This window comes from Rhinoraja longicauda, chromosome 10 (genome assembly GCF_053455715.1).
Source record: "Rhinoraja longicauda isolate Sanriku21f chromosome 10, sRhiLon1.1, whole genome shotgun sequence".
Classification (NCBI taxonomy): domain Eukaryota; kingdom Metazoa; phylum Chordata; class Chondrichthyes; order Rajiformes; family Arhynchobatidae; genus Rhinoraja; species Rhinoraja longicauda.
The window spans coordinates 18,277,648-18,304,253 of NC_135962.1; the positions used below are offsets into that span (position 1 = coordinate 18,277,648).

The 26,606-nt window shown below is 41.6% G+C and overlaps 1 protein-coding gene across 2 annotated transcripts in view; it reads right to left on the reverse strand.

The window, feature by feature from the left end:
- The window catches only part of rab15 (RAB15, member RAS oncogene family), a 128,672-nt gene that overhangs the window by 21,323 nt on the left and 80,743 nt on the right, over positions 1-26,606 (reverse strand). For both annotated transcript variants that reach the window (XM_078406312.1, XM_078406311.1), the window contains one exon: positions 25,804-25,864. In XM_078406312.1, the coding sequence (XP_078262438.1) occupies positions 25,804-25,864 (61 nt within the window). The remainder of the gene's footprint in view (positions 1-25,803; positions 25,865-26,606) is intronic.

Below are 26,606 nucleotides of genomic sequence, written 5' to 3' on the forward strand. Positions count from 1 at the left end.
GCTCATAGAGTGAACAGTAAAATGGTGATGACAGATACCATCACAAATGCAAAATAGCAGTATAATGCGAAGATGGTATTGCAATCTGAAGTTGTGCCAAATAAAATATTAAAATGTATGAGTAAGAATACGCCCCGATCTTTATCAACGGGGATAGTGTGGAGAGAGTTTCTGGGCACTCACATTTCGGAGGACCTAACATGGTCCAATAACACTGCTGCGCTGGTCAAGAAGGCACAGCAATGACTATTCTACCTAAGAACACTGAAGAAGTCTGGTCTACCCCAACAGCTGCTGACAACCTTCTACCGCTGCACCATGGAGAGCATCCTAACACATGGCATCCCTGTGTGGTACCTCAGCTGCACGGAGGCAGAGAGGAAACCTCTTCAGCGGGTAGTCCATAGAGCTCAGAGGACCATCGGAACACAGCTACCAGCCTTGGAGGGCATCTACATCACACGATGCCTCAGAAAAGCCACCAGCATCCGCAAAGACTCTTCACACCCCTGCAACAGTCTGTTCGAACTCCTTCCATCAGGATACAAGGCCTTCTACGCCCGCACCTCCAGACTCAGGAACAGCTTCATCCCCAGGACCATAGCTGCTATGAACCGGTCCTGCTGAGCCGGATGGTCACATCGCACAGTGATCCGGCACAGATCTACTTGCACTTTATTCTGTTTTAAAACTGTTACAATTTGTTTCGTTGGGTTGTTTAAATTAATACTGACTAGCTAATTAAATTATTGCATCGTATGGGAGGCGCATTCCCAATCTCGTTGTGCCCCTGTACAATGACAATAAAGATATATTGTATTGTATGTGGCAGCACCTCTGGGGTGTGAGATTTCATGGTTCTCATATGAAAAATAACATTGATTCAGAACTTTAGGCTTTAGAGATACAGTGCGGCCACATATCTGTGCCGACCAGTGATTACCCCATACACTAACACTATCCTACACACTAGGGACAATTTACAATTTACCAAAGCCAATTAACCTGCAAACCTGTACAGCTTTGGAGAGTGGGAGGAAACCAGAGAAAGCCCACGCGTTCACAGGGAGAATGTACAAACTCCGTACAGACAGTCCCGTAATCAGGATCAAATCCAGGTCTCTGGCATTGTAAGGCAGCAACTCTATCGCTGCACCACTGTGCCTCCCTTAGGAGTCTGATAGTAGTGGGGAAGAAGCTGTTCGTGAATCTCCTCTTCCCCTCTTTCCATTCCTCGCAGTCCCAACACTTAATGGCCCAGGGAATATTGCCTCATTAATAAATCCATCAACTAAATCTGCTTTGATAATAATGAAGTTATTTTGAGTTGTGAATAGATTCTGTTTTGATCTATTTGTTCAGAAAGCAATCACTGTGCAACTTTGTTTGCATAAAAACAACACATGACTCAGGGGAAAAACAATGGAAAGACAAAGGTTAAGCAAACACAATCTAACTCATCCATGACAACAGAATGACATCATTGGTTGAAACACTGGGTATGAATGGGCCTTGATAATTTACACAAAACAGATGAATCCATTTTCTTTTCCATTCAGCTCCAATCTGACCTGACTTCCTGCAACCATCAAGTTCTCAAACCAATTGCACAAACCTAATCTCAATAACAAAACACTACAGACCCTCTCTAACACTACCACGCACATGTGCTAATTGTGTTTTGCACTAATGTTATTTCTCATGTGCAGTCTTTTCCTGCAAGCAAGATTTTAATTGTAGGAAACACACAGGCTGTATCCCTGGAGAACATGACTAAGCGATATTTGGGACCCTTCTCCTATTCATTGAGTTACTCCAGCACTTTGTGCCTTTTTTGGTAAACTAGCATCTGCAGTTCCTTGTGTCTGTTTTTTTTAATGTGCATATGACAATAAACTTGACTTGACATCAGTTTAGGGTCTTCAATAATATCTTCAAAACTTATAGATACATATTTCTGATTGGATTCTTCCTCCACTTTCATGGAACTTCTATACCAGAGCTCCAAAGTTGAAGTTGCATTTAACATTGGATGCCTTCACCAGGTATCAACCCTATCAAATCCCTTAATCGCTTAAAATACTAAACATGAATTGGATCATTCTCTTCATCTTGTAATTGCAAGAGCAGCAAACCAAATCTCAGCATTCTGCTTCCAGATTTCAATTCCACAGAGATTCCAACGTGTCCAATGGAAAGGACATACCTTTGGAAAGGAGATGAGGAGGAATTTCTTTAGCCAGGGGGTGGCGAACCTGTGGAATTCATTGCCACAGAAGGCAGTGGCCAAGACATTGAGTATTTTTAAAGCAGAGATTGAAAGATTCTTGATTCGTAAGGGCATCAAGAGTTATGGGGAGAAGGCAGGAGAATGGGGTTGAGAGGGAAAGATGGTTGAGCTTTGATCAAATGGCAGAATAAACTCGATGGACCAAATGGCTTAATTCTGCTCCTAAGACTTATGAACACTTGTCCCAACTCGTGAATATTTGTATTTAACCTCACTTAAGATGTCTTCCCATTTCAACATGACATCTCTTCATGTTCTTTTCCTTAACCACCCACCTAACTTAATAATAAATATTGAGAAACTTCTGCTTCTATCACTGGCTCCAATTATATATTCTACAGATATATGATTTATCTTGCTCTATGGCTGCAGGCCCTTTTCATATTAACTCTCTATATAATTAACCTGCAATCACAATGCAAAAACCAAATCAGATGCTCCTTTGAAATTAAACAATCTCTAGTAATGGAAATTTCAGAACTATATTCCTAATTAAATTAATGTGACAAGAGAAAAAAAGTTCCAATCTGTGAAAGCCAAATTTAGGGGCAAGGTGAGAAAATGATGAACAGATGAAAGATTGGAGAAACAAGGAACATCAGATGCTGGTTTATATAAAAAGGGACAAAGTGCTGGAGTAACTCAGTGGGTCAGGCAGCATCTCTGGAGAACATGGATCGGTGGCATTTCGGGTCGGGACCTTGTTCAAACCGAAAAAGGGTCCCGAACCGAAATGTTGCCTATGCATTTTCTCCATCGATGCTGCCAGATCTACTGAGTTACTCCAGCACTTTGCGTCCTTTCAGATGAAAGACTGGTACAGTTATCTATTGTGCTGAAAGGAACCCCTGGTTCTTTAACTTTGGATTAAAGCTGAATATCTGAGAAAATGGTAAAGGTTATACAAATTAATTCATAGTCACAGAATGCTGAGACTTTGTTTGCTGATCTTGCAATTACCAGAAGCATTTGGACAATATCCCTCTAAAGTTTTCTTATCCACGTTCAATAACATTTTGTCAGGACAGGAAGGTATCTGTGGAGGGAGAAATCGAGGCAATGTTTCAAGGCTGTGGCATTTTGTCAGAAGGAAAGGAGATCAGAGATGTATATCTGATGAAACCCAAAGGGGTATAACAAGTGCAGAAAGAAGGGAAAGGTGGCAGGCTGGAGGAGTAGATGGAGGGGAGGATAGGATAGTGGGGTAGAGCGTGGTCTATGGAATCACATCATCTCATCCCTGCCAACTTGCTTTGTTTCTGCCTTTGCTCAATAGCTGCTACCTCTCGATAGCCTTCCCTTCTTACAAAATGTCACAGCCTTGAAACATTGCCTCTATTTCTGCCTCCGCACACATTGCATGACCTGGAGAATGTTTTCAGCATTAGTCTGATTACCGGAGGCATCAGCTTTGGTGACCTGTAGTCGTTGACCTACAGGAGTCCCTTGTGCCACCACTAACAGAGTGTGTTTCTCTTTAGAGTAACTATAAACATTCCACTCCCCACTGTCTCAGAATCAATTTTGATTATCTGCCACCAGCTTCAAGCAAAAGACGGGAGGAAATCATGAACACGCTAATCGTTCAGTTCAGGATTGTTGTACCAATATTACAGAAATTGTTCTTCCCTACTCAGTCTCAAGATTCCATTTATTGCACCAAAGACTTCAATAATTGGCTACAAAGGCTGCAGAATTTAGTACATTTTTCATGGTACCAAGGACAATTGATTTGTGGCAATGTGCAAATTAATTTCATGTGGCTGTTGTAAGTGATCTGTAAAAACTCAAAAACTCTGAGCTCACACAGAACCGTACAACATTGGAAACATAGAAACATAGAAAATAGGAGCAGGAGTAGGCCATTCGAGCCATTCAATATGATCATGGCTGATCATCAAAAATCAGTACCCCATTCCTGCTTTCTCCCCATATCCCTTGATTCCATTAGCCTGAAGAGCTATATCTTGAATTGGAACAGGCCTTGGGCTCAAAATGTCTGTATCAAACATGATGCCAAACTAAAGTAATCTCCGCTGCCTGAATATGTTCCAGAGCCTTCCATTCACGTGCCTATCTAAAAGCCTCCCAAATGCCACTCTCATACCTGCTTCCATCACTGCTCCTGTGAGGAACAAATGCAGACCTAAGCAGTGCCCTTCGCAATCTCACAACTTTCTAAGATGTTTCATAACCAATTGATTGTTTTCAAAGTGCCTGCAACATTTAAAAAATACAACAAGCAATTTTCACACATCAGAGGGCGGCATAGTGGCGCAGCAGTAGAGTTGCTGTCTTACAGCGCCAGAGACCCAGGTTCGGTCCTGACTATCAGTGTTGACTGTACGGACTTTGCATGTTCTCCCTCCGACTGTGTGGGTTTTCTCCGGACACTCTGGTTTCCACCCACATCCCAAGGGCGCGGAGGTTTGTAGGTTCATTGGCTTCTTTAACTGAGGATTGAACTGGTGCAGGAGTGATCGTTGGTCTGTGTAGACTTGGTGGGCTGAAGGACCTGTTTCCATGCTATATCTTTAAACTAAACTAAACTAAACAGCGTCCCAGAGCACAACGTGAAATTACTGATAAAGATACACTGATAAAGATATGCATTAAAGAGGAGGTATCACAAAATGCTGGAGTAGCATTAAGGAGGATATACTTAAAATACTGGGGGAAAAAGACAATGTGGTGTTGTAGTAGCAAGACAAAAATTCTTTCAGATTGCTGCTGAGCAGCTTTTTACATAACACAAGAAAGGAAGATCATATTTCTGCATTGCACTGAATTTATCCTGGTGTTGTTGGCTTGATGCCCAAAGGATTTCAGGTAGACTGAAAATTAATAACCGTATTTCATCAGACACACAATACCCTTTTGTTTACTTGCAGCTGGCAGCATCTGATAACCTGACCAGCAGCAGTGATGATTGACGATTGTTACTCCCTGTTGCTTTTAATTAAAAAAGATTGTTTGGGTTGACAAAAAGGCTACAATTCAAATGTGAGAGATCATGCAAAGTTTCCATTGTTATTCAATATTTATTTCTTTATCTCTATGCCAACACTGAGTTGGTAAAGTGCCCTTGAAATGACTTTAACCAGGGTTGTTTAACTGATCACACTACACATTGTCTTTTCTCAACTATTGGAGGTTCCGACAACACATCACAGGTTTGTCGTTGGCTACAAACAGAGCAACAGTAAAATAGTCTGAAGGGTCTCGACCCGAAACATCACCCATTCCTTCACTCTATAGATGCTGCCTGTCCCGCTGGGTTACTCCAGCATTTTGTGTCTATCTTCAGTTTAAACCCACATCTGCAGTTCGTTCCTACACGGTAAAATAATCTCATCAAGGAACTTAGAAGGAAATCTGAGTGAGAATTGACTAGAATCATCATAACTTGACATTGAGTTTATCATTGGAAGCTAATTAGAATGAACATTTGCAGTGGGCGCTGAGGGCAAAACATTTACTCAAAATATCTGTGTCCTAAGACGTGATTCTTGGAATTGAGAACCAGAGGACATAGCTTTAAGGTAAGGGGGAAAGATTAAATAAGAACCTGAGGGGTAACTTTTTCACACAAAGGGTGGTGGGTGAATTGAACAATCTGCCAGAGGAGGTAGTTGAGGCAGGTACTTTTGCAACATTTAAGAAACATTTGGACAGGTCCATGGATAGGATAGGTTTAGAAGGATATATGGACCAAACGCAGGCAGGTGGGACTAGTATAGATAGGACATGTTGGTCAGTGTGGGAAAGTTGTGCTGAAGGGCCTGTTTCCACACTGTATCAGTCTATGACTCTAAAGGCTTCATGTCCATCTGTGCTATTGTAAAATCACTGGATATTTTACTACGTTAGAGGAGTTATATACATGCAAAAAGAAAAACAAAGGAATTTTCATTCAGCATCACTTATAGAGATCATGCAGCAAAATTATTTTAAAATCCCTATTTTACAATTGCTCTTCTTTTCTTCGGGGGAATGTGAAAAAGACTTTGCAGACTTCATTGAATGTAATAATTTTGCTTTTATTCATTCACAGCTCATGAAGTAGCTGCCAGAGCAGCATGCATCACCCATTCTTAATTCTCCAGCTATGGCACTGGCTTTGCCATCATTGGAATAGGGGGGGGAAATGAAAATGCTGATGGATATGCTGGACAAAAGTAATAGAGTAGGAAGAGGACATGTCTTCTTCCTACTCTGTTACTTTTGTCCAGCATATCCATCAGCATTTTCATTTCCCCCCCTATTCCAATGATGGCAAAGCCATCGGCTGGTTAATTAATAATAGTTGCATTAATAATAGTAGCATTTTCATTTTTCCCCCTATTCCAATGATGGCAAAGCCTTCGGCTGGTTAATTAATAATAGTTGGCAAGTTAAATCGGGGAGCACAACATTGCTGCAGATGCAAGAGAATGCTGTGGCAATGCATGAGTAACCAATGCTGTCCTCAATTATGCCTCTTGTATAATGAATAAAGATTTCTGCTTGCAGTCAAATTACTTTTCCTGTCATTTCAGCATGATTCAGACAATATCCCACTGATCTTGCTTGATTCCTGCTTATTGTTTTGAACTGCTTATTTTAGTAAGCAATTAATTTTGAATAAAGAAAAATGTAGGTGTGTGTTTGAGACAGTGGCACAGTTAATATTTCAGCCCACACCACTGCACCACATGCAGAACATGATCCTTTTTATACGCGCTTAGTCTTCTTAGCCTTACTGACATTTGTCGCTTGCTCCCAGTTGTCCGAAGAAGGTAAAAGCAATTTGATGCAACATACTGGAACCTTTCAGGTGGCAGATCTAAGAATCAGCCACGCCAACTGGAATCAGACAGTAATAGGCTGACCAGATAAGCACAATTCATTATCATACAACATTCCAGCAACTTCAAGATCACTTTTAAGAAAAAAGAATCAATGGAGCAACTAACACATAATATGGGAAAGAGAATAAAGTAACAAATCTCACACCCTTCCTTCCGCCCATTTCAGTTTCCACTGATGCAAGCAGAGACTGGTAACAACATGGCCTCGTGTTTATTAGGAACTCTTGTTTGCCATGGATGTTTTGGACTGCTCCAGGGTCCTGGCACAGTTCCAGATCCCGATGAGAAGTTCCAAAGACTCAAAATAAAACTCCCCCAATGATATACCAAGACTGAGATAAACAACTTCTCATGACAACTGCTTAGGCCATAACGACAGTTTTAGAGAAAAAAAAGTAAAAAGGAAACAAAATTCAGACAGCTGCATCTGCTACTCTGCACGTACCAATTTAACCCGCTAGTTGCTGGATATCATGACGGTTCAAGAAACAAAAGTCAAGGGAGTTTTATTGTGAAGCTAGACCAAGTGGACCCAAACCACTCCTGCATTGGTGCAGCACCCTCTCCTCCCCCACACCCCCTCCCCTACCACTCCCCCCTCCCCTCCCTCCCACCTGTCCCTCCCACCCTACCCTCCCTCCTCTCCCTCCCGCCCTACTCCCCCTCCCACCTCTCCCTCCCCCTACCCTCCCTCCCACCTCACCCTCCCCCCCTCCCTCCCCTCCCTCCCTCCTCCCCTCCCCCTTTCCTCCCCCTCCCTCCACTCCCCTCCTCCCCCCACTCCCCCTCCCATCTCCCCCTCTCCTCCCTCCTCCCTCCACCCCCTCCTCCTGCCTCCCTCCACTCCTCCGCCCTCCATCCCCTCCCTCCCCTCTTCCCCTCCCATCCCTTTGTTAGCTACAAACCTACTGACTCCCACAGCTATCTTGACTACACTTCTTCCCACCCTGTTTCCTGTAAAAACTCTATCCCCTACTCCCAATTCCTCCGTCTATGCCGCATCTGCGCCCAGGATGAGGTGTTTCATACTAGGGCATCAGAGATGTCCTCATTCTTTAGGAAACGGGGGTTCCCCTCTTCCATTATAGATGAGGCTCTCACTGGGGTCTCCTCTATATCCCACAGCTCTGCTCTTGCTCCCCCTCTCCCCATTCGTGGATAGAGTCCCCCTTGTTCTCACCTTCCACCCCATCAGCCGTCGTATACAACAAATTATCCTCCAACATTTCCATCACCTCCAACGGGATCCCACTACTGGCCACATCTTCCCATCTCCACCCCTTTCTGCTTTCCGCAGAGACTGTTCGCTCTGTAACTCCCTGGTCCACTCGTCCCTTCCCATCCAAACCACGCCCTCCCCAGGTACTTTCCAAGAGAGACTTTCCAAGGGAGACTTGGGAGTGCTAGTGCCGAATTCCCAAAAGGTTAATTTACAGGTTGGGTCAGTGGGAAGTGAGGCAAATGCAATGCCAGCAATCATTTCGAGAAGACTAGAATATAAAGGCAAGGATGTAATGCTGAGGCTTTATAAGGCACTGGTCACATCACATTTCAAGGTTTCAAGGTCAGTTTTATTGTCACATGTACCAGTTAAGGTCCAGTGAAATTTGAGTTATTGTGAGTAGTTTGGGCCCTATATCTGAGGAAGGAAATGCTGGCTTTGGAGAAAACCCAGAGGAGGTTTACGAGAATGACCCTGGGACGATTGGGTTAACAGAAAAGAAGGCTCTCGGCCTCGAGTCTCTGGTGTTTAGAAGGATGAGGGAGGATTTCAATTAAACCTACCAAATAATGAAAGGCCTGGATAGAGTAGATGTGGAGAGGATGTTTCTAGTAGTGGGAGAGTCTAGGATCTGAGAATAAATGTATGTATGCTTAGAATGGAGTTGAGGAGGAATTTCTTTAGCCAGAGGGTGGTGAATCTGTGGAATCCATTGCCACAGATGGCTGTGGAGGCCAAGTCTTTAGGTATTTTTAAAGCGGAGGTTGATAGGTTCTTGATTAGTAAGGACATCTAAGGTTATGGAGAGAAGGCAGGGGAATGGCGGGAATGAGGGGGAAAAATAGATCAGCCATGATTGAATGGTGGAGCAGAGTAGACCTAAATCTGCTCTTATGTCTTATGGTTTTATGGCTCAGATTCATTTTGACCTGGTCTTCTACAAGGGGTGTGATGGAATCCTGATACTCTGGGATGCAACAACTGTTATTGGGTGCATCAGGAAGGTGTACCTTGGCATCACGAGTAAAGTGGAATTGATGCACTGTGGGGCACTAGCCCTAACCAAACATTTTAAAATAACTTTTCTTGCACCAGATGTCTATCCACAATGCAGATTCTGAATCGTCCAAGAGAGTGGGTGGTGGCATTTGTTAAAAGTCTATGTTGTCAGCCGATAACAAATTACCGTGTAGAACAAAATACCTTGGGGATTTTCAACCACCCACGTTATCTAGCCTCCCAATAAATTATTTCAAAGTACATCACTTTTTGCATACTACAAATAATAAACTTCTGAAGAAACTACTCGAAAGAAAATGCTGCAAGCTAACTCTTCAAAGTAGCAGCTCCATCTGCTGCACCCGTAAGAGGAGTTCATAAGTTCATAACTTATGGGAGTAGAATTAGGCCATTCAGCCCATCAAGTCTACTCTGCCATTCAATCATGGCTGATCTATATTTCCCTCTCAACCCCATTCTCCTGCCATCTCCCCATAATCCCTGACACTTGTACTAAACAAACTACTGAAGGAGTTGCAAGTTAAGGAATTGAGGACAAGAAATTCTATCATGAAAAGCAACATTCATTTAAATTCCAAAAAGATTTAAGAAAAAACCCCACACCATCTCATTAAAGTCAGGAGCTGAATATTTATTTTATTCCAGTTTGTTAACTTGCAGTGCCCTCCATAATGTTTGGGACAAAGATCCATCATTTATTTATTTGCATCTGTACTCCACAATTTGAGAATTGTAATAGAAAAAAATCACATGTGGTTAAAGTGCACATTGTCAGATTTTAACAAAGGCCATTTTTATACATTTTGGTTTCACCATGTAGAAATTACAGCTGTAATTATACATAGTCCCCTCATTTCAGGGCACCATAATGTTTGGGACACAGCAATTCATGTAAATGAAAGTAGTCAGGTTTAGTATTTTGTTGCATATCCTTTGCATGCAATGACTGCTTGAAGTCTGTGATTCATGGACATCACCAGTTGCTGGGTGTCTTTTCTGGTGATGCTCTGCCAGGCCGGTATTGCAGCCATCTTTAGCTTATGCTTGTTTTGGGGGCTAGACCCCTTCAGTTTTCTCTTCAGCACATAAAAGGCATGCTCAATTGGCTTCAGATCGAGTGATTGACTGGGCCACTCAAGAATTGACCATTTTTTAGATTTAAAAAACTCCTTTGTTGCTTTAGCAGTATGTTTGGGATCATTGTCTTACTGTAGAATGAACTGCCGGCCAATGCGTTTTGAGGCATTTGTTTGAACTTGAGCAGATAAATTGTGTCTATACACTTCAGAATTCATTATGCTACAACCACCAGCAGTTGTATCATCAATGAAGATAAGTGAGCCAGTACCTTCAGCCATAACACCCTCACCACCGTGTTTTACAGATGAGGTGGTATGCTTTGGATCTTGGGCAGTTCCTTCTCTCCTCCATACTTTGCTCTTGCCATCACTCTGATATAAGTTCATCTTCGTCTAGTCTGTCCACATGACCTTTTTCCAGAACTGGTTGCTCTTTTAAGTACTTCTTGGCAAACTGTAACTTGGCCATCCTATTTTTGTGGCAAACCAGTGTTTTGCATCTTGCAGTGTAGCCTCTGTATTTCTGTTCATGAAGTCTTCTGCGGACAGTGGTCATTGACAAATCAACACCTGACTCCTGAAGATTGTTTCTGATCTGTCGGATAGGTGTTTGGGGATTTTTTCTTTATTATAGAGAGAATTCTTCTGTCATCAGCTGTGGAGGTCTTCCCTGGCCTGCCAGTCCCTTTGCGATTTTTAAGTTCACCGGTGCTCTCTTTCTTCTTAATGATGTTCCAAACAGTTGATTTTGGTAAGCCTAAGGTTTGGCTGATGTCTCTTACAGTTTTATTCTTGTTTTTCAGTCTCATAATGGCTTCTTTGATTTTCATTGGCACAACTTTGGTCCTCATGTTGATCAACAGCAATAAAAGTTTCACAAATGTGATGGAAAGACTGGAGGAAAGACTAGGTGCTGAGAGCTCTCTTATACCTACATTAAGGGGGCAATTAAACACTTTGGAGCAATTACAAACACCTGTGAAGCCATGTGTCCCAAACATTATGGTGCCCTGAAATGGGGGGACTATGTATAAACAGAGCTGTAATTTCTACACGGTGAAACCAAAATGTATTAAAATGGTCTTTAATAAAATCTGACAGGGTACACTTTAACCAAATGTGATTTTTTCTATTACAAATCTCAAATTGTGGAGTACGAAGGCAAATAAATAAATGATGGGTCTTTGTCCCAAACATTATAGAGGGCACTGTAGAAAATATGAGAAAAGACATAAAGAATCAACAGAGGGATACTGATAGGTTATGTGAATGGGCAAAAAAAAATGCATCTGGACTATAATTTGAGAAAAAAATGAATTTACCCACTTTGTCAGAATAGAAAAATAGAATATTATTCATTTGGATAGAGATGAATGGTCATAGAGATCTTGAACAAGAAATTCTGAAAGTCAGTGTGCAGACTGTTTTCGCACTGTATCTCTAAAACTAAAACTAAAGATGAAATATATTGTCCCTAAATACAATCAAGTCAAACTCAAGTACAATAGAGCAAAGGGGAAGATACAGAAAACAGAAAATAGTTCTTAGAATTGAAGCCCATTACTTCCAAAGACAAAGTCCACTGTCCACTGTCCACAATGGGGTAGTGGTGAATTGGATAGTACCCTAACTTTTGGAAGGACCATTCAGAAGCCTGATAACAGAGGAGAAGCAGCTGTTCCTGAGTCTGGTGGCGTGTGCTTTCAAGCTTCTGAAGGATGGGAGCAGGGAGAAGGAATGACCAGGATGGGACAAATCTTTGATTATGCTTGCTGTTTTCCAGGCAGCATGAAGTATAGGTGGAGACAATGGTAGGGAGTCTGGTCTGTGTTATGGACTGCGCTACATCTATAACTCTCTACAATATCTTGCGGTCTTGGGCAGAATTGTTCCTAAACAAAGCTGTGATCCAACCCAACATTATGCTTTCTATGGTGCATTTTCAGAAGGTTGTAAGAGTCACTGAAGACATGCCAAATGTCCTCCTCAGTAGAGTCTTTGTTGTGCTTTCTTGGCTGTCGTGGGCGTGCAGTGTAGGTTTACTAGGTTAAATCCCGGAATGGCGGGACTGTCGTATGTTGAAAGACTGGAGCGGCTAGGCTTGTATACACTGGAATTTAGAAGGATGAGAGGGGATCTTATCGAAACATATAAGATTATTAAGGGGTTGGACACATTAGAGGCAGGAAACATGTTCCCAATGTTGGGGGAGTCCAGAACCAGGGGCCACAGTTTAAGAATAAGGGGAGGCCATTTAGAACGGAGATGAGGAAAAGCTTTTTCAGTCAAAGAGTTGTAAATCTGTGGAATTCACTGCCTCAAAAGGCAGTGGAGGCCAAGTCTCTGAATGCATTCAAGAGAGAACTAGATAGAGCTCTTAAGGATAGCGGAGTCAGGGGGTATGGGGAGAAGGCAGGAACGGGGTACTGATTGAGAATGATCAGCCATGATCACATTGAATGGCGGTGCTGGCTCGAAGAGCCGAATGGCCTACTCCTGCACCTATTGTCTATTGTTGTATCAATGTGGTTGGTCCATGACAGATCATTGGTAATATTCTCGTCAAGGAACAGCTTTAGGGGTTGGCCATTTTAAACAAAAATTAAAAGAAATGTCTTTTCTCACTCGGTTATGAATTCTCTACCCAGAGAGCAGTGAATGCAGAGGCATTATCTAAAAAGGAGAGGTATAATCATGGCTGTTGCTGAACTACTCCTCCTTCCTCCCTCCCTCTCTCCCTCCATTTCTTCCTCCCAATGAAGCTCTTCCTGTTTGTGTCAGAACTGGCCGGTTGTATGAAAGGTTGTCCATCTGTAATACTGGCTCCGATTTTCCCTTCCCTTTAACATACCCTGACCTACTTACCATTCTCCACAGCTCTGCATTTTGCAGATTTTGAACTTCTTTGCATCGTCTCTCTCTAACTGTTCCCATTAATTCATTTTCTATTTTTAATTTCAGATTTCCTGCATGTGCACTTTCTTGATTTTCATTTATTCTTTTTAATAACGTGTTCAGTGGCACCTTATTGAAGACCTTTTCAAAGTCTAAATACAACAGTGGATCCTGCGTATTTAATCTGCTGGTTTCATCCACAAATAGCTCCAGCTAAATTGTCAACCATGATTTTCTTTTCATAAATCCATGTTGACTCTGCTCAATCTTTTTATTACTATCTAAATGTCCTGCTATCAGTTTATAAATAATGAATTTTTGCATTTTCCTTCTTCAGTGATTCCTCAATTTTTCAAATGTTTGATTTACACATTTTTCAAACATTTTTTTACCATTTGCAGTATCTTTGATTTATGAAGCTGATTTTCTCTTCAGCAAATAATGCCTCACTATCTGTGTGCAAGGATGCTCTGTAACAATATGGCCATGACACACTTAGCCCAGTGCATTTATGAATCTTTCTCTTAGCAAAATGTTTTCCAGGAATATATTCCTTTCGTCAATTGAAGAAAGACTGTACTAATGTCAAGTTAAAATGTCGATGATTCCCCATTTTCTCTCCCAGACCTTTATTAAATAACATATCCAATTTCCTTGTTATACTTTGTCTTACATTACCATTACTCTTTGGTGTTTTACAGATAACTTTCATCATTGTTTATGCCCCTTGCTCTTTCTTTGCTGGACTCAAACTAATTCGACACCTTGGTTTTTGAAATTAATATCCATTCTCTCCACTGCTTTTATCCCATCCCTTACTCTCAGGGCAGTGCTTCCTTCTTTTTCATTTTGTCTATCTCTTCTGAAATATCACAGAATATTTCATTCTTAACTTTGACACTTTGCAACCATATCTCTGCAGTAGTTATTAGATCGCACCGATCATCTGTCTTATTAAGAATGCTGTCTGCATTCAGATAGAGTTTTCATTTTATTACCCTGCACTATTGCTTTGTCCTTTCTCTTAAACTTTCTACATTTCCCCTCACCTGAATATTCAGCTCCAGTGGCCAATTTTAAACCTTTTTGAATACTGACTATTGCCATTCACAGGGCCATTTTTCCAGGTTTGACATTACACTGTAGGATTCTGTAGTTATATTTCTTCTGCAAATATACTATATTCTGAGATATTTAATTTCAAAGAAAGCTATATCCTGCTTAGTTTCTCTTATTGGTGGTACAAGCAGATAACTGTTGAATGAAATGTGAGAAGTGTAACTTTACAAATGTTTAAACAATAGACTATCTGTTAGCAACGCCAGGTCATTCAGGAAACATTAAGCATTGTGAAACTGACAGAATTACTCAGCTTACTGCCAATCTTTATAAGCAAGACTTTTTAAAAATCAATTCTGCACACATCCATTTGTGCAGTACTGAAACGCAGCAGTGGAGTTGCTGTCTTACAGCGCCAGAGACGTGGGTTCGATCTTGACTACGGGTGTTGTCTGTATGGAGTTTGTATGTTCTCCCTGTGACACCATGAGTTTTCTCCGGGTGCTCTGGTTTCCTCCCATACTCCCAAGACGTACAGGTTTGTAGATTAATTGGCTTTGGTAAAAATTACAAATTGTCCCTAGGATAGTGCGAGTGTACAGGGTTCGCGGACTCGGCGGGCCAAAGGGCCTGTCTCCGTGCTGTATCTCTAAACTAATAATCAAAACATCAGCAGTCAGGATATTTAGGGCAGCAGAACGATTGTCAAAATTGGAAAAAAATCAGATCGGATGTGAGTGGGACAGAGATAACATCACGTATTGGGTCAGCAGGACAAATAGTCAAACCAAACTCTTAGCATTAAAATCTTATCTTCCTCTGATGCAAAGCTAGGAATGTCAATTTCAAAATGTTTTAATGGTGTAAGTTGAACCAATGACAGCAAGTCTCATTATAGTCTGTAACGTATAAGTGGAATAGCACACTCTGCAGGTCGGAAAGAAAACAGGAAATTTGTTCAAAATTGTGTGAATACAAATGCTAACAAAAGCACTGCCCAAGCGTTCACTTGATCTTGGAGAAAAATTTTCACCATCACAGGACATTTAATGCTGTGCATTTGTAAATGCACCTCAAGAACCACAGTGAATTGACCTGTGTTCCTTGATGTCAATGCTGGACTTCAGAAAGAGGTAGCGCTGAAATGCCACCATTGTTGGTCGCCATTGATGGGCTTTCGAAGAGTGGCAAGATGCGTCTGACTTCCAACGAACTGAGAACAGATCAACCCAAGAACAGGCCCTTTGGCTCACAATGACTGTGCCAATCATAATGCCGGGATCTTCACTTATCAACCTGTACATAACCAATATCCCTTCAATCCCTGCATATCCATGTGCCTATCCAAAGGTCTTTCAAATACCACTAACGTATCTGCTTCAACCATCAGCCCCAGTAGTGTATTCCAGGCCCTCCCCACCCTCTGTGTAAAAAACACAGTTCGATGCTCCTGCCTGCACAATCTCCATCCTAGGTTAAAAATGGGGCCTGAATAATAAACAATTTAGGTGCAGAAATCAGATGTTGGCAAGTAGCAGTTCATTCCACCACCCATGGTTTTGACTGCAGGGTTATGAATATTAAAAGTTGAAATCTTCATTTCACAAACTGATTTAGGGCCTAGGGTATCATCACAACCTATTGCAGAAATAAATTATCTTCTCAGCTAAAGTTTATCACTGGGAAAACAAATCTGTGAAACAATGCCAATGCTATTTCAACACATATGGCAAAACTTAGTGCAGAACATGAGGCTCAGCTCCTGAGGGGGATTTCTCACATACTGGTTAATGAGTTGGTGCAGAATCCATCCCTATGTGTACCATTTGAATCAACTCATTAACTTGCTTATTGCAAAATAACATTTCCCACGTTTACCAGAAACATTATAAGCAGCAGCACAAATAATTCTGGAACAAATAATAAAACGCTGGAGGTAAATAGTTCCAGGATCTTACACGTCATAAATGATGTAGAAAGGTTATTTATTGTGGAAATGTAAATGTCAGTATCTCTCTTTTGGCCTTGGTAGGTTTGCTTGGCATTTAGTTGGACATTAAAGCTCTACTCTACATCATCTACACTATAAAAAGGGTCCCAACACACAGTGACCCATACTCCAACAGCAGCATTTCACGTTTTAACTATGCTCTTCTTAATCTCCTCTCAGATCTGACTGCACACGGTGGACGGCTCGATAAGTAATCATTTGTAATCATGTATTGTCTTTCTGCTGATTGGTTAGCATGCAACAAAAGCTTTTCACTGTACCTCGGTACACGTGACAATAAACTAAACTGAACTAAGAAGTTGCCAGAAGGGAGGTTTTGATCAGCGTGCAAGAAAAATGATGTTCTACTGGGATTACAAATTAATTAATGCATTCATTCAAATAAAGTGTGGGGCAAAAGCTCCTGTGTAATGCAAAAGATGAACATTGCAGGAGATCAACTTCAAAGTATTTAACCAAAAGTGGGAATACCACAAATTAAGAAGATTATGGAATTACTCAACAGCTCATGCGGCATGTATATTTATGGAGACCCTGGACCTTCCATCAGAAGTTAAACGTTTTCAAGAAGAAAAGTAAAAAGAAGGGTGTCTGGAAGTTGAGCATGGCAGAAGATTTTGATAGTAAGAAATAAAGCAAAGGTCTGTGAAAGGATGGAGACGAGGAGTAATGATATGACAAATGGAATTGTAGTGTAAGGCCGAAGGTAGGTAGTAGTGGGGCATAGAAAAGGAACAAAAGTAGGTGTAAATAGTGTAACCCTAGGTTTTTGCCTTTGATTTCCTCCAGTCACTCTGGGTTGTGGGTAATAATCATTTCTTTATTTTTCTTCAAGCACAGGAAATCTCAATAGCAGGTAATTCAACAGCCTATGTCCTGCTTGTGACTTTCTTCACGACACAAAATAAGTCTCAACGTAACTATTGCCAGTTGGAACCAAAATTAAGGTGGGATGAGACTAACTAAACAAAATCCCACACAATAATCCAAAGAGTAGTTATACAATAAATATAGCAACAATAGCAACATTATTACTGTACAATAAACAATAAAAATGCAACACAATAAACTCAGATCACAATAGCAACAGCAGAATCTTTGCTTGCAACTAGTCATAGAGTCACAGAGTCATACAGCATGGATCAAACCCTTCGGCTCGATTGCCCATGTCGACCAACATTCCACCATCTACACTAATCTCACCTGCCTGCATTTGGCCCATTTCCCTCTAAACCTATCCTATCCATGTACCTGTCCAAATGTTTCTTAAATATTGTGATATTACCTGCCTCAACTACCTCCTCCGGCAGCTCGCTCCATATACCTACTATCCTTTGTGTAAAAAGTTGCCCCTCACATTCCTATTAAATTTTCCCCCCTCTCCTTAAACCAATGCTCTCTGATTCTTGTGCTGACACTGTGCATTTACCCTATCTATTCTTTCATGATCTTATACACCTCTACAATAACACCCGTCATCCTCCTGTGCTCCAAGGAATAAACTCATAGTCTGCTCAACCTCTCCATATAACTCAGGCCCTTGATTCCTTGCAACATCCTTGTAAATCTTTTCTGTACTCTTTCTCGGTTAACAACTAACAGGGTGACCAAAACTGAACAGAATACTCTAAATATGGCCGCACCAATGTCTTCTACAACTGTAACATGATCTCCCAACTTCTCTCCTCAGTACTCTAACTTCAGCACAGGCCAATGTGCTGAAAGCCTTCTTGACCACCCTATCTACTTGTGATACTACTTTCAAGGAACTATGTACCTGCACTCCTAGATGCCTCTGCTCCACAACACTCCCCAGAGCCCTGTCATTTACTGTGCAAGTCCTGCTCTAGTTAGACTTCCCAAAATGCAGCACCTCACACTTCTCTGTATTAAACTCCATCAACCATTCCTCAACCCACCTGCCCAACCGATCAAGATCCTGCTGCAATTTTTGACAACTATCTTCACTATCTACAACACCACCCATTTTATGAAATTGGAGGATAGCAAAGTACCTAATAAAGGATGAGTTGCTGTTTGTTAAGTTTCTGTTGGGTTGTATTAAACTGAAAGTGAAATACTGTATCTGGCTTACCTCACTTCAGTGTCAAAGATCGCAACGTGGAGCTGGACTGGATTGATACAAAAGTTGAGGAAATAATTATGTTGATTCTAACACGTGTAATCCAAAAAAAGCATGGGAAAAGATAGATAATAAAGAGGATTAAATGAACAAAGACGACCCTGTGTTTTGCCACCGGGACTGTTTTCAAAACAAAATGGCATACACTTGTGCATTAGAACTAAGATATAAACTCCAAACACAAGGTAATACCAAAGAAAAGTGCTTCCCTTTTCCATTCTTCCAAGTGGAAAGAATGGGACTATGGCACAGTGCCGTACTGGTAGAGTTGCTGCCTTACAGTGTCAGAGACCGGGTTCGATCCTGATTACGGTGCTGTCTGTACAGAGTTTGTACGTTCTCCCTGTGACCTGCATGTGTTTTCTCCAGGATCTCAGGTTTCCTCCCACAATCCAAAGACATACAGGGGGTTTAATAGTTAATTGGCTTGGTCTCATTGTAAATTGTCCCTAGTGTGTGTACAATAGTGTAAGTGTGGGGGGATCGCTGGTCAGTGAGGATTTGGTGGACCGAAGGGCCTGTTTCCACTGTATCTCTAAAACTAAAACTAAATAAAAACTAAAAGGCATCATGCCATTTACTGTCTTAGAACATAAAATGTAGAACAGTACAGCACAACAACAGGCCTATCGGCCCACAATGCCCGTGTCAAACATGATGCCAAGATAATCACTTATATACCTGCATATGATCCATATCCATTCATTCCCTGCATATCCATATGCCTTATCAAAAAGCCTTTTAAAGGCCACTAACATACTGTATCTGCTTCAACCATCACCCTGCCACCACGTTCCATTCACTCACCACCCTCTGTGTAAAAAAGTTGTCCCGCACACCTCCTTTAATGTTTAGTTTAGTTTAGAGATGCAGCATGCTCACAGACCTTTCGGCCAACTGAGCCTGCATTGACCAGCAATCACCCAGAAACTAGTTCCTTCCTATAACGAGGGACAATTTTACAGAAGCCAATTAACCCACAAACCTGCATGTCTTTTGGAACTTTGCCCCTCAAAGCTATGCCCTCTAGGTTTCGACTTTTCCATCCTGGGAAAAAGACACTGACTGTTTCCTTAATTTATGCCTCTCATAATTGTATATACCTTTAATTCCCTCAGCACAGAGATCTTAGCTCAATGTCAAATGGTTCAATGGTACTTAATTATCACTTGAACCGAGGAGCAGTGAAATTTATTTATTTTTGGACACAAGAGCAGGGTGACAGGGATGATGGAAGAAGTTGAGATGACATATAACTGGGATTAGAGAGTAAGAGGAGTGAGAGGAGGGGAGGGGGGGGGGGGGGGGTGCAGTGTGGGGGGTGGGGTCATACCGTAATTGATCTTGCTGGAGAGTTAGACAATAGCCAGGTAACTGGGAATGACTCCCCATGCCTTTTTCAAAATAGTGCATGACATTTTTACCTCCAGCTTGGAGAGACAGGGCCTCACTTTAACATCCCATCCACAACACAACATTGCACTCAGTGGTGCATTGGAGTATCATCCTGAAGTCTCTGAAGTAGGAATTAATCTCACAACCTTTCGTTTCAGAGACAAGTGTGCTACCAAATGAACTCTTCCCAACCTATTCCTTTAATTCTAGCATGGAATTGTCATACCAGTGAAGGTGTTTCAGAGAGGAAGGCAAAATGTCATCTCTGTGACAAAGACCAAAGGTCAAAATTCAGTTCATAATTATAATATAATTATCATAACCAGTTTAACACTAACATTTCATGATAAACAGTTATTTTTTATTTATCTACACAAGGTATCAAACCAGCTGGGGCAAAAATACTTCACTATGTGGGAAAACAAATGTTGCTGAATGTTCAGCTTAAAATTCAGTGCAAACAGAAACTAAATGATTGGTTGCGAGATGCAGCATGAAAACAGGCCCTCTCCGGTCTGCCGTATCCACATGAACCATCGATCAGCTGTTTACACTAGTTCCATGTGATCCCACTTGACTCTCTACACATTAGGAGCAGTTTTACAGAGGCCAAATAATCTACAAACACACATGTCTTGGGGATGTGCACCCCACGCTTGTAACACGGAGAATGTGCAAACTCCACACAGACAGCACCCAAGATCAGGATCGAACCTGGGTCTCTGGAGCTGTTAGGCAGCAGCACTATCAGCTGCACCACTGTGCCTATTTTCTGAGGAATCAGATAACCATGATCAATAAGAACAAACAGCCTTAAGTTGAAACCTCCGGTAACTGGTGTAGGTGATGCCAAGTGTACATAATCCTTAATTGTGGTAAGCTACACAAAGTTGACTGTGCTGGGAAGAGTCCAGGGCAGAGTTAATTATTGCTGAAAAGACCATGTCACTAAATGACAGCCATAATTAAAGCAAATTTTCTTGGACAAACTTGACTGAGATCTTTAATGAAATAAAGGAGAGGAGAGCCATTGATGCGGATCCACGTAGATTGCCTAAAGATAGACAATAACTCTGCTGCTTTAATAGACGGCAAATCCATGAGCTTCACATGTTAAAGTGCTGCTGGTAGAAAGGGCAGAAAAACCAAAAACTGGTGACTGTTTACTTGACAGAATGTAATGAAGACAAACCACAGGGATAGGCGGGGCAGTTGGAATAACCAAGTGATGCTAAAATGTCGGAGAGACCAAAACAACACTGAGCCATCAGGTACGCTGCACAGATGGGATTCAGCGTTATGGTTCTATACAATCTTTTATTCTGCATTTATATTTAGAAATTCACCAAGCATCAATTCTGTTCACAGAAATCTGCTCAACTCAGCATGTTTGGGAGAGCAAAATGAGACTGAGATAAAACTCAGAACAAGATTGTAGATTTTACAAGTTAATCCCATAGTGACACAAAGGGCAGAAAGGCACACCAAAGCCTCTACTTCCTCAGAAGGCTTAGGAAGCTCAGGTCATGTCCCCAAACAACTTTCACCAACTTCTACAAATGTGTCGTTGAAAGCATTTTATCGGCATGCATCAGAGCATTGTTTGGGAACAGCTCCATCAAAGACCGTAAGAAATTGCAGAGAATTGTGGACGCAGCCCAGACCGTCACACAAACCAACCTCCCTTCCGTTGACTCCATTTACACCTCATGCTGCCTCGGCAAGGCCACCAGCACAACCAAGGACAAGTCACACCCTGATCGCTCCCTCTACTCCCATGTCCATCAGGCAAGATGTACAGAAGTGTGAAAACCCACACCTCCAGATTCAGGGACATTTTCCTTCCCATTTGTTATCAGGCAACTGAACCATCCTACCAACAACTAGAGAGCAGTCCTGAGCTTCTACCAACCTAATTGGGGACCCTTGGACTATCTATGATCGGACGTTACTGGTCTTTATCTTGCACTGAACGTTATGAACATTATTCCATTTACCATGTATTTGTACACCGTGGATGGCTCAATTGTAATCATGTATTGTCTTTCCACTGACTAGTTAGCATGCAACATAAGCTTTTCACTGTACCTTGGTGCACGTGACAATAAACTAAACTTAAACTCAGCTTATTAACTCTGAGAAGATGCTAAAATATATTCAAATCAATGCCATTCTGGTGCTTTGGAATGGATGTAACCTCAACGGTGTGCTCTCTTGAATGCTCCCGTACTGTTTCGGAGGATATTTTCTCTTTCTCTCTCTCGCTCTCTCTCCTCAAAGCTTTTTGCATCTTTGGGGAACATGGGGACCATGGGGACCATGGGAAAAGGGAGATCCAGAGTGACTCAGGATTCAGTACTTTCTTTCTTTTCCGTAACTTCATCACACATACCCAAATATACATAACACGTATAGACATACACAAATCACAATTTTTTAATTGGCATCATCCTTATTTCTTCCCATAGGCAATAGGCAGCAGCTTCCCTGTGAGTTTAGCACAAGAAGCTGAGATGCAATCAGGTTAAACATTGATTTTACCAATACCAGTCCAAAGATTCAAATGCAGTGCTGTAAATAACACAGGAAGAATCGTGGAATGGTATGGGCTGTGCACACTGGTACAACTGCAAACTACAACACAAAAATGAAGAATCTGATCTGGTCATGGAGCATGAAAACAGGCCCTTTTGCCCAACTGGCCCATGCCAACCAAGGTGCCCCATATATACTACTCCACCCTGCCCGCATTTGGCCCATCTCCCTCTAAGCTTTTCCGATCCATGTACCTGTCCAAATGTATATAAATGATCTGCACGAAAAACAAACCTTGTTGCTGTACCTCAGTATACGTGATACTGATAAACCTAAACCTAAATATGTAAGGCCATTTATTGTTTTATTGTTTATGGAACTGAACTGGTTAGTTATAAACCTTCTGAAAGACCAGGAGACCAAAAATTCAATAAGCAGAACAATATTCCAAAACATCTTGAAATGTGAACAGGTATTTTCTGTTTCTCTTCCCTTTGTTCTGTGCAGAGAATCAGAGAATCAGAGAATCCCTGGGCCAGATTATGGGAGCACTTCAAAAATCAGTTCCAAAATATAAAATGGATCTTCACCGAATTCGCTTGTGCTGTTACTTTTGCCACAAACTATGGACCAGACCGTTCTGAAGGAGGACCCTGACCCGAAACGTCACCTATTCATGTTCTCTCGAGATGCCACCTGGCCGCTGGGTTACTCCAGCACTTTGTGTCTTTTTTAAAAATGGACTAACCTGTTCTTTACAAAGCTAATTAGCATTGAGAAAGTTAAGAGGGACTAAAAGAGATGAATGTTTTTGCTGTCCAATCTGGTAACCTAAATTTATAAAAAAGATAATCTGAGTTACAGTAACAGCAGCAGAGGTGATTAAGATTTTAATGGTAGCAAAAGTGTGAAAAAAAATACACTTGTCAAGTTGTTTAAATCCCTCTAAACCTACCCTAACAAATGTAACAAATGGGTGAATTTGAGGTGGTGTGGGTGGAGTGTGGGGGAATTTCCCACAGGGTTTGCTGGTGTCGATCTGGCACAACAGAACATGAAAGATATGGAGTATATGAGCTTACCACCAAAACTTACCTTGACCAATGCCTCAGCCAAGATGAAGAGAACACACACATTCTTGTTGACCCATTATTTGAGACCCAAAAAAGGACAGAATGATATGGTGTTTATAACATCAGAGCCAGATACCAAGGTAACCAGCCTTTAAGGTCCTTAATCTCTTCATTGAGTTTCTAATATCTACAGGAACAAAGAGTTCTTACCTCACAGATGCAACCTGAGACAGGGATCACAATAGCCTGCTTTTTTATCACGACCAAAGCATGTGTTGCATGGATCAAGTCCATTCACACCAACAATGGACTTCAGTATCCATAACAATGCTTAAAGTCCCTGATAAATGTAAAGGATCACTGATATTTTCTGAGCTCTAGCTGTCCGAATGGAACAAATTTGCACTTAATTCGCAGGGAGAACTAGAGTGTGCTATAACTGCAATGATAATCCTTTTGAAGCTCAATAATTGAATTGAATTGAATTGAATTGAATTGAATTGAATTGAATAAATTTTATTAGCCAAGTATGTTTTCATACAAGGAATTTACCTTGGTGCTTTGCTCGTAAGTAACAACATGACATACAGTAAACAATTAAGAATAAAACATTATGATTTAAACATGTGAAGAATGAAATAAAATACCAGAGCAAAAGGAGGCTACAGACTTTTGGTTGTTGAGTAGAGCTACTGCTCGTGGAAAAAAAAGCTGTTTTTATGTCTGGCTGTGGCGGCTTTGACAGTCTGGAGTCGCCTTCCAGAGGGAAGTGCTTCAAAGAGTTTGTGGTCAGGGTGAGAGGGGTCAGAGATAATCTTACCCGCTCGCTTCCTGGCCCTTGCAGTGTACAGTTCATCAATGGGGGGGGAAGTTGCAGCCAACAACCTTCTCGGCTGATCGAACGATGCGCAGCAGCCTCCGGATGTCATGCTTGGTGGCTGAGCCAAACCAGACCATGATGGAGTAGGTGAGGACAGATTCTATGTGGCAGATTGTCTTTTCTCAGCAGCTGCAGGAAGCACATCCTCTGTTGGGCCTTTTTGACTGTGGAGTCGATGGTGGCCTCCCATTTAAGGTCCTTGGAAATGAACTGACTTTCTGTGATAGGGGTATTTGGAAACATTCAGCAGGTCAACCAGAGATGCTGCCTGACCCGCTGAGTTACTCCAGCATTTTGTGTCTATCTTCGGTGTGAACCAGCATCTGCAGTTCCTTCCCACACAATCCTGATCCTATCTTGGGAAGGGAGCACTACGACCATCGCTTGCACTACCGTGGATCTGTTTTCTCTGTGTCTTTTGCACTAATATCTTATTTTTTGCAGAGTCTTTTCTTTTTGCACAATTCATGTATTATTTCTGTTGTGCATGCTTTCTGACGTGTCCATGTGCCAATGATGCTGCTGCTGCAAACAGGATTGTACCTGTACCTTACTATACCTGGGCATCTGACAATAGACTTGGCTCAATTTCGGCAATGTCACCTCACCTTTCACAGCATTCATTGGCCTCAACAAAATCATGACAATATAAAAATAAGCATTTTGCTTGGGCAGCTTAAACCCCAGCAGTATGAACATTGACTTCTCTAACCCTTGCTTTCCCTCGCTCTCCACCCCTCCCCTTTCCCAGTTCTCCGACCAGTCTTACTGTCTCTGACTACATATTACCTCTGCTTTCTTTGTGCTACCTTCTCCCAGCTAACAATGGTCTATTCTACATTTTCTTTGATCTAAATTTACTTTGTCCTATTTTCACACCTTACACTTCCTTATCTCTGTATATTCTCAAAATGCTGGAGTAACTCAGCAGGTCAGGCAGCATCTCGGGAGAGAAGGAATGGGTGATGTTTCGGGTTGAGACCCTTCTTCAGTCTGAAGAAGGGTCTCGACCCAAAACGTCACCCATTCCTTCTCTCCCGAGATGCTGCCTGACCTGCTGAGTTACTCCAGCATTTTGTGAATAAATCGATTTGTCCCAGCATCTGCAGTTATTTTCTTATACTTCCTTATCTCTGTATCCCTCTCCCCTGACATCAGTCTGAAGAAGGGTCTCCACCCGAAACATCACCCATTCCCCTCCAGAAATGCTGCCTGTCCCGCTGAGTTACTCCAGCATTTTGTTTCTATCTTCAAGCTAAATCAGGTAATTGTTTCACTTTGTTAAGATTACTCGTATAATTCCAGGAGAGCAACAAAATGCCCAGATATCGACATCCCGTTCAGAACTCACCAAATCTGTATTCGGACCTTGATTCCATCCACATCTATTGTCTTCATTTTGAAGTCGACTCCTGTGAATCAGACAAAAAGCATTTGAATTTGAGTAAGTGCTGGTAACAAAGACAAGATCAGATCAATATGACAACTGCAAGTCAGACTCCAGAGCAGGTTTACTGTGTTTGTCCTTGGTTTGAAGTAGCGCATCACTGATTTTCCATTTCCCACTTTTGCACTCTCTCTAGTCAGTCACTCTCTCACACCACCCATCACACAAAGTATTTTTTCATTTTGCAGTCATTGACTTAAAAAAAAATTAGGATCCGTTGGAGTGAATTTTGTAATCTAGTACATGCAATCAGGACTGGATCCTTTTTTTCCCCATCTGTAAGTCTATCACTACCCACAATGAGCTACAATGCTGAGAACTATATTCTGCACTCTGTATCTTCCCCTTTGCTCTATCTATTGCACTTGAGTTTAACTTGATTGTATTTAAGTGTGGTAAATTTGATCAGATTCGATAGGAATAGTTTCTTCCCAGCTTTTATTAGGCGACTGAACTGTCCTCTCACCAACTAGAGAGTGGTTCTTACCTCCCATCTACCTCCTGGGGAACCTTATCTAAATAATCTATCTTTAACTGGACATTACTGGACTTTATCTTGCACTAAACATCGTACCCTTTATCCTGTATCTGTGCATTGTGGATGGCTTTATTGTAATCATGTATAGTCGTTTCGTTGACTGGATAGCAAGCAACAAAATACTTTTCACGAGATAATAATAAACTAAGCTAAGCATGCAAAACAAAGC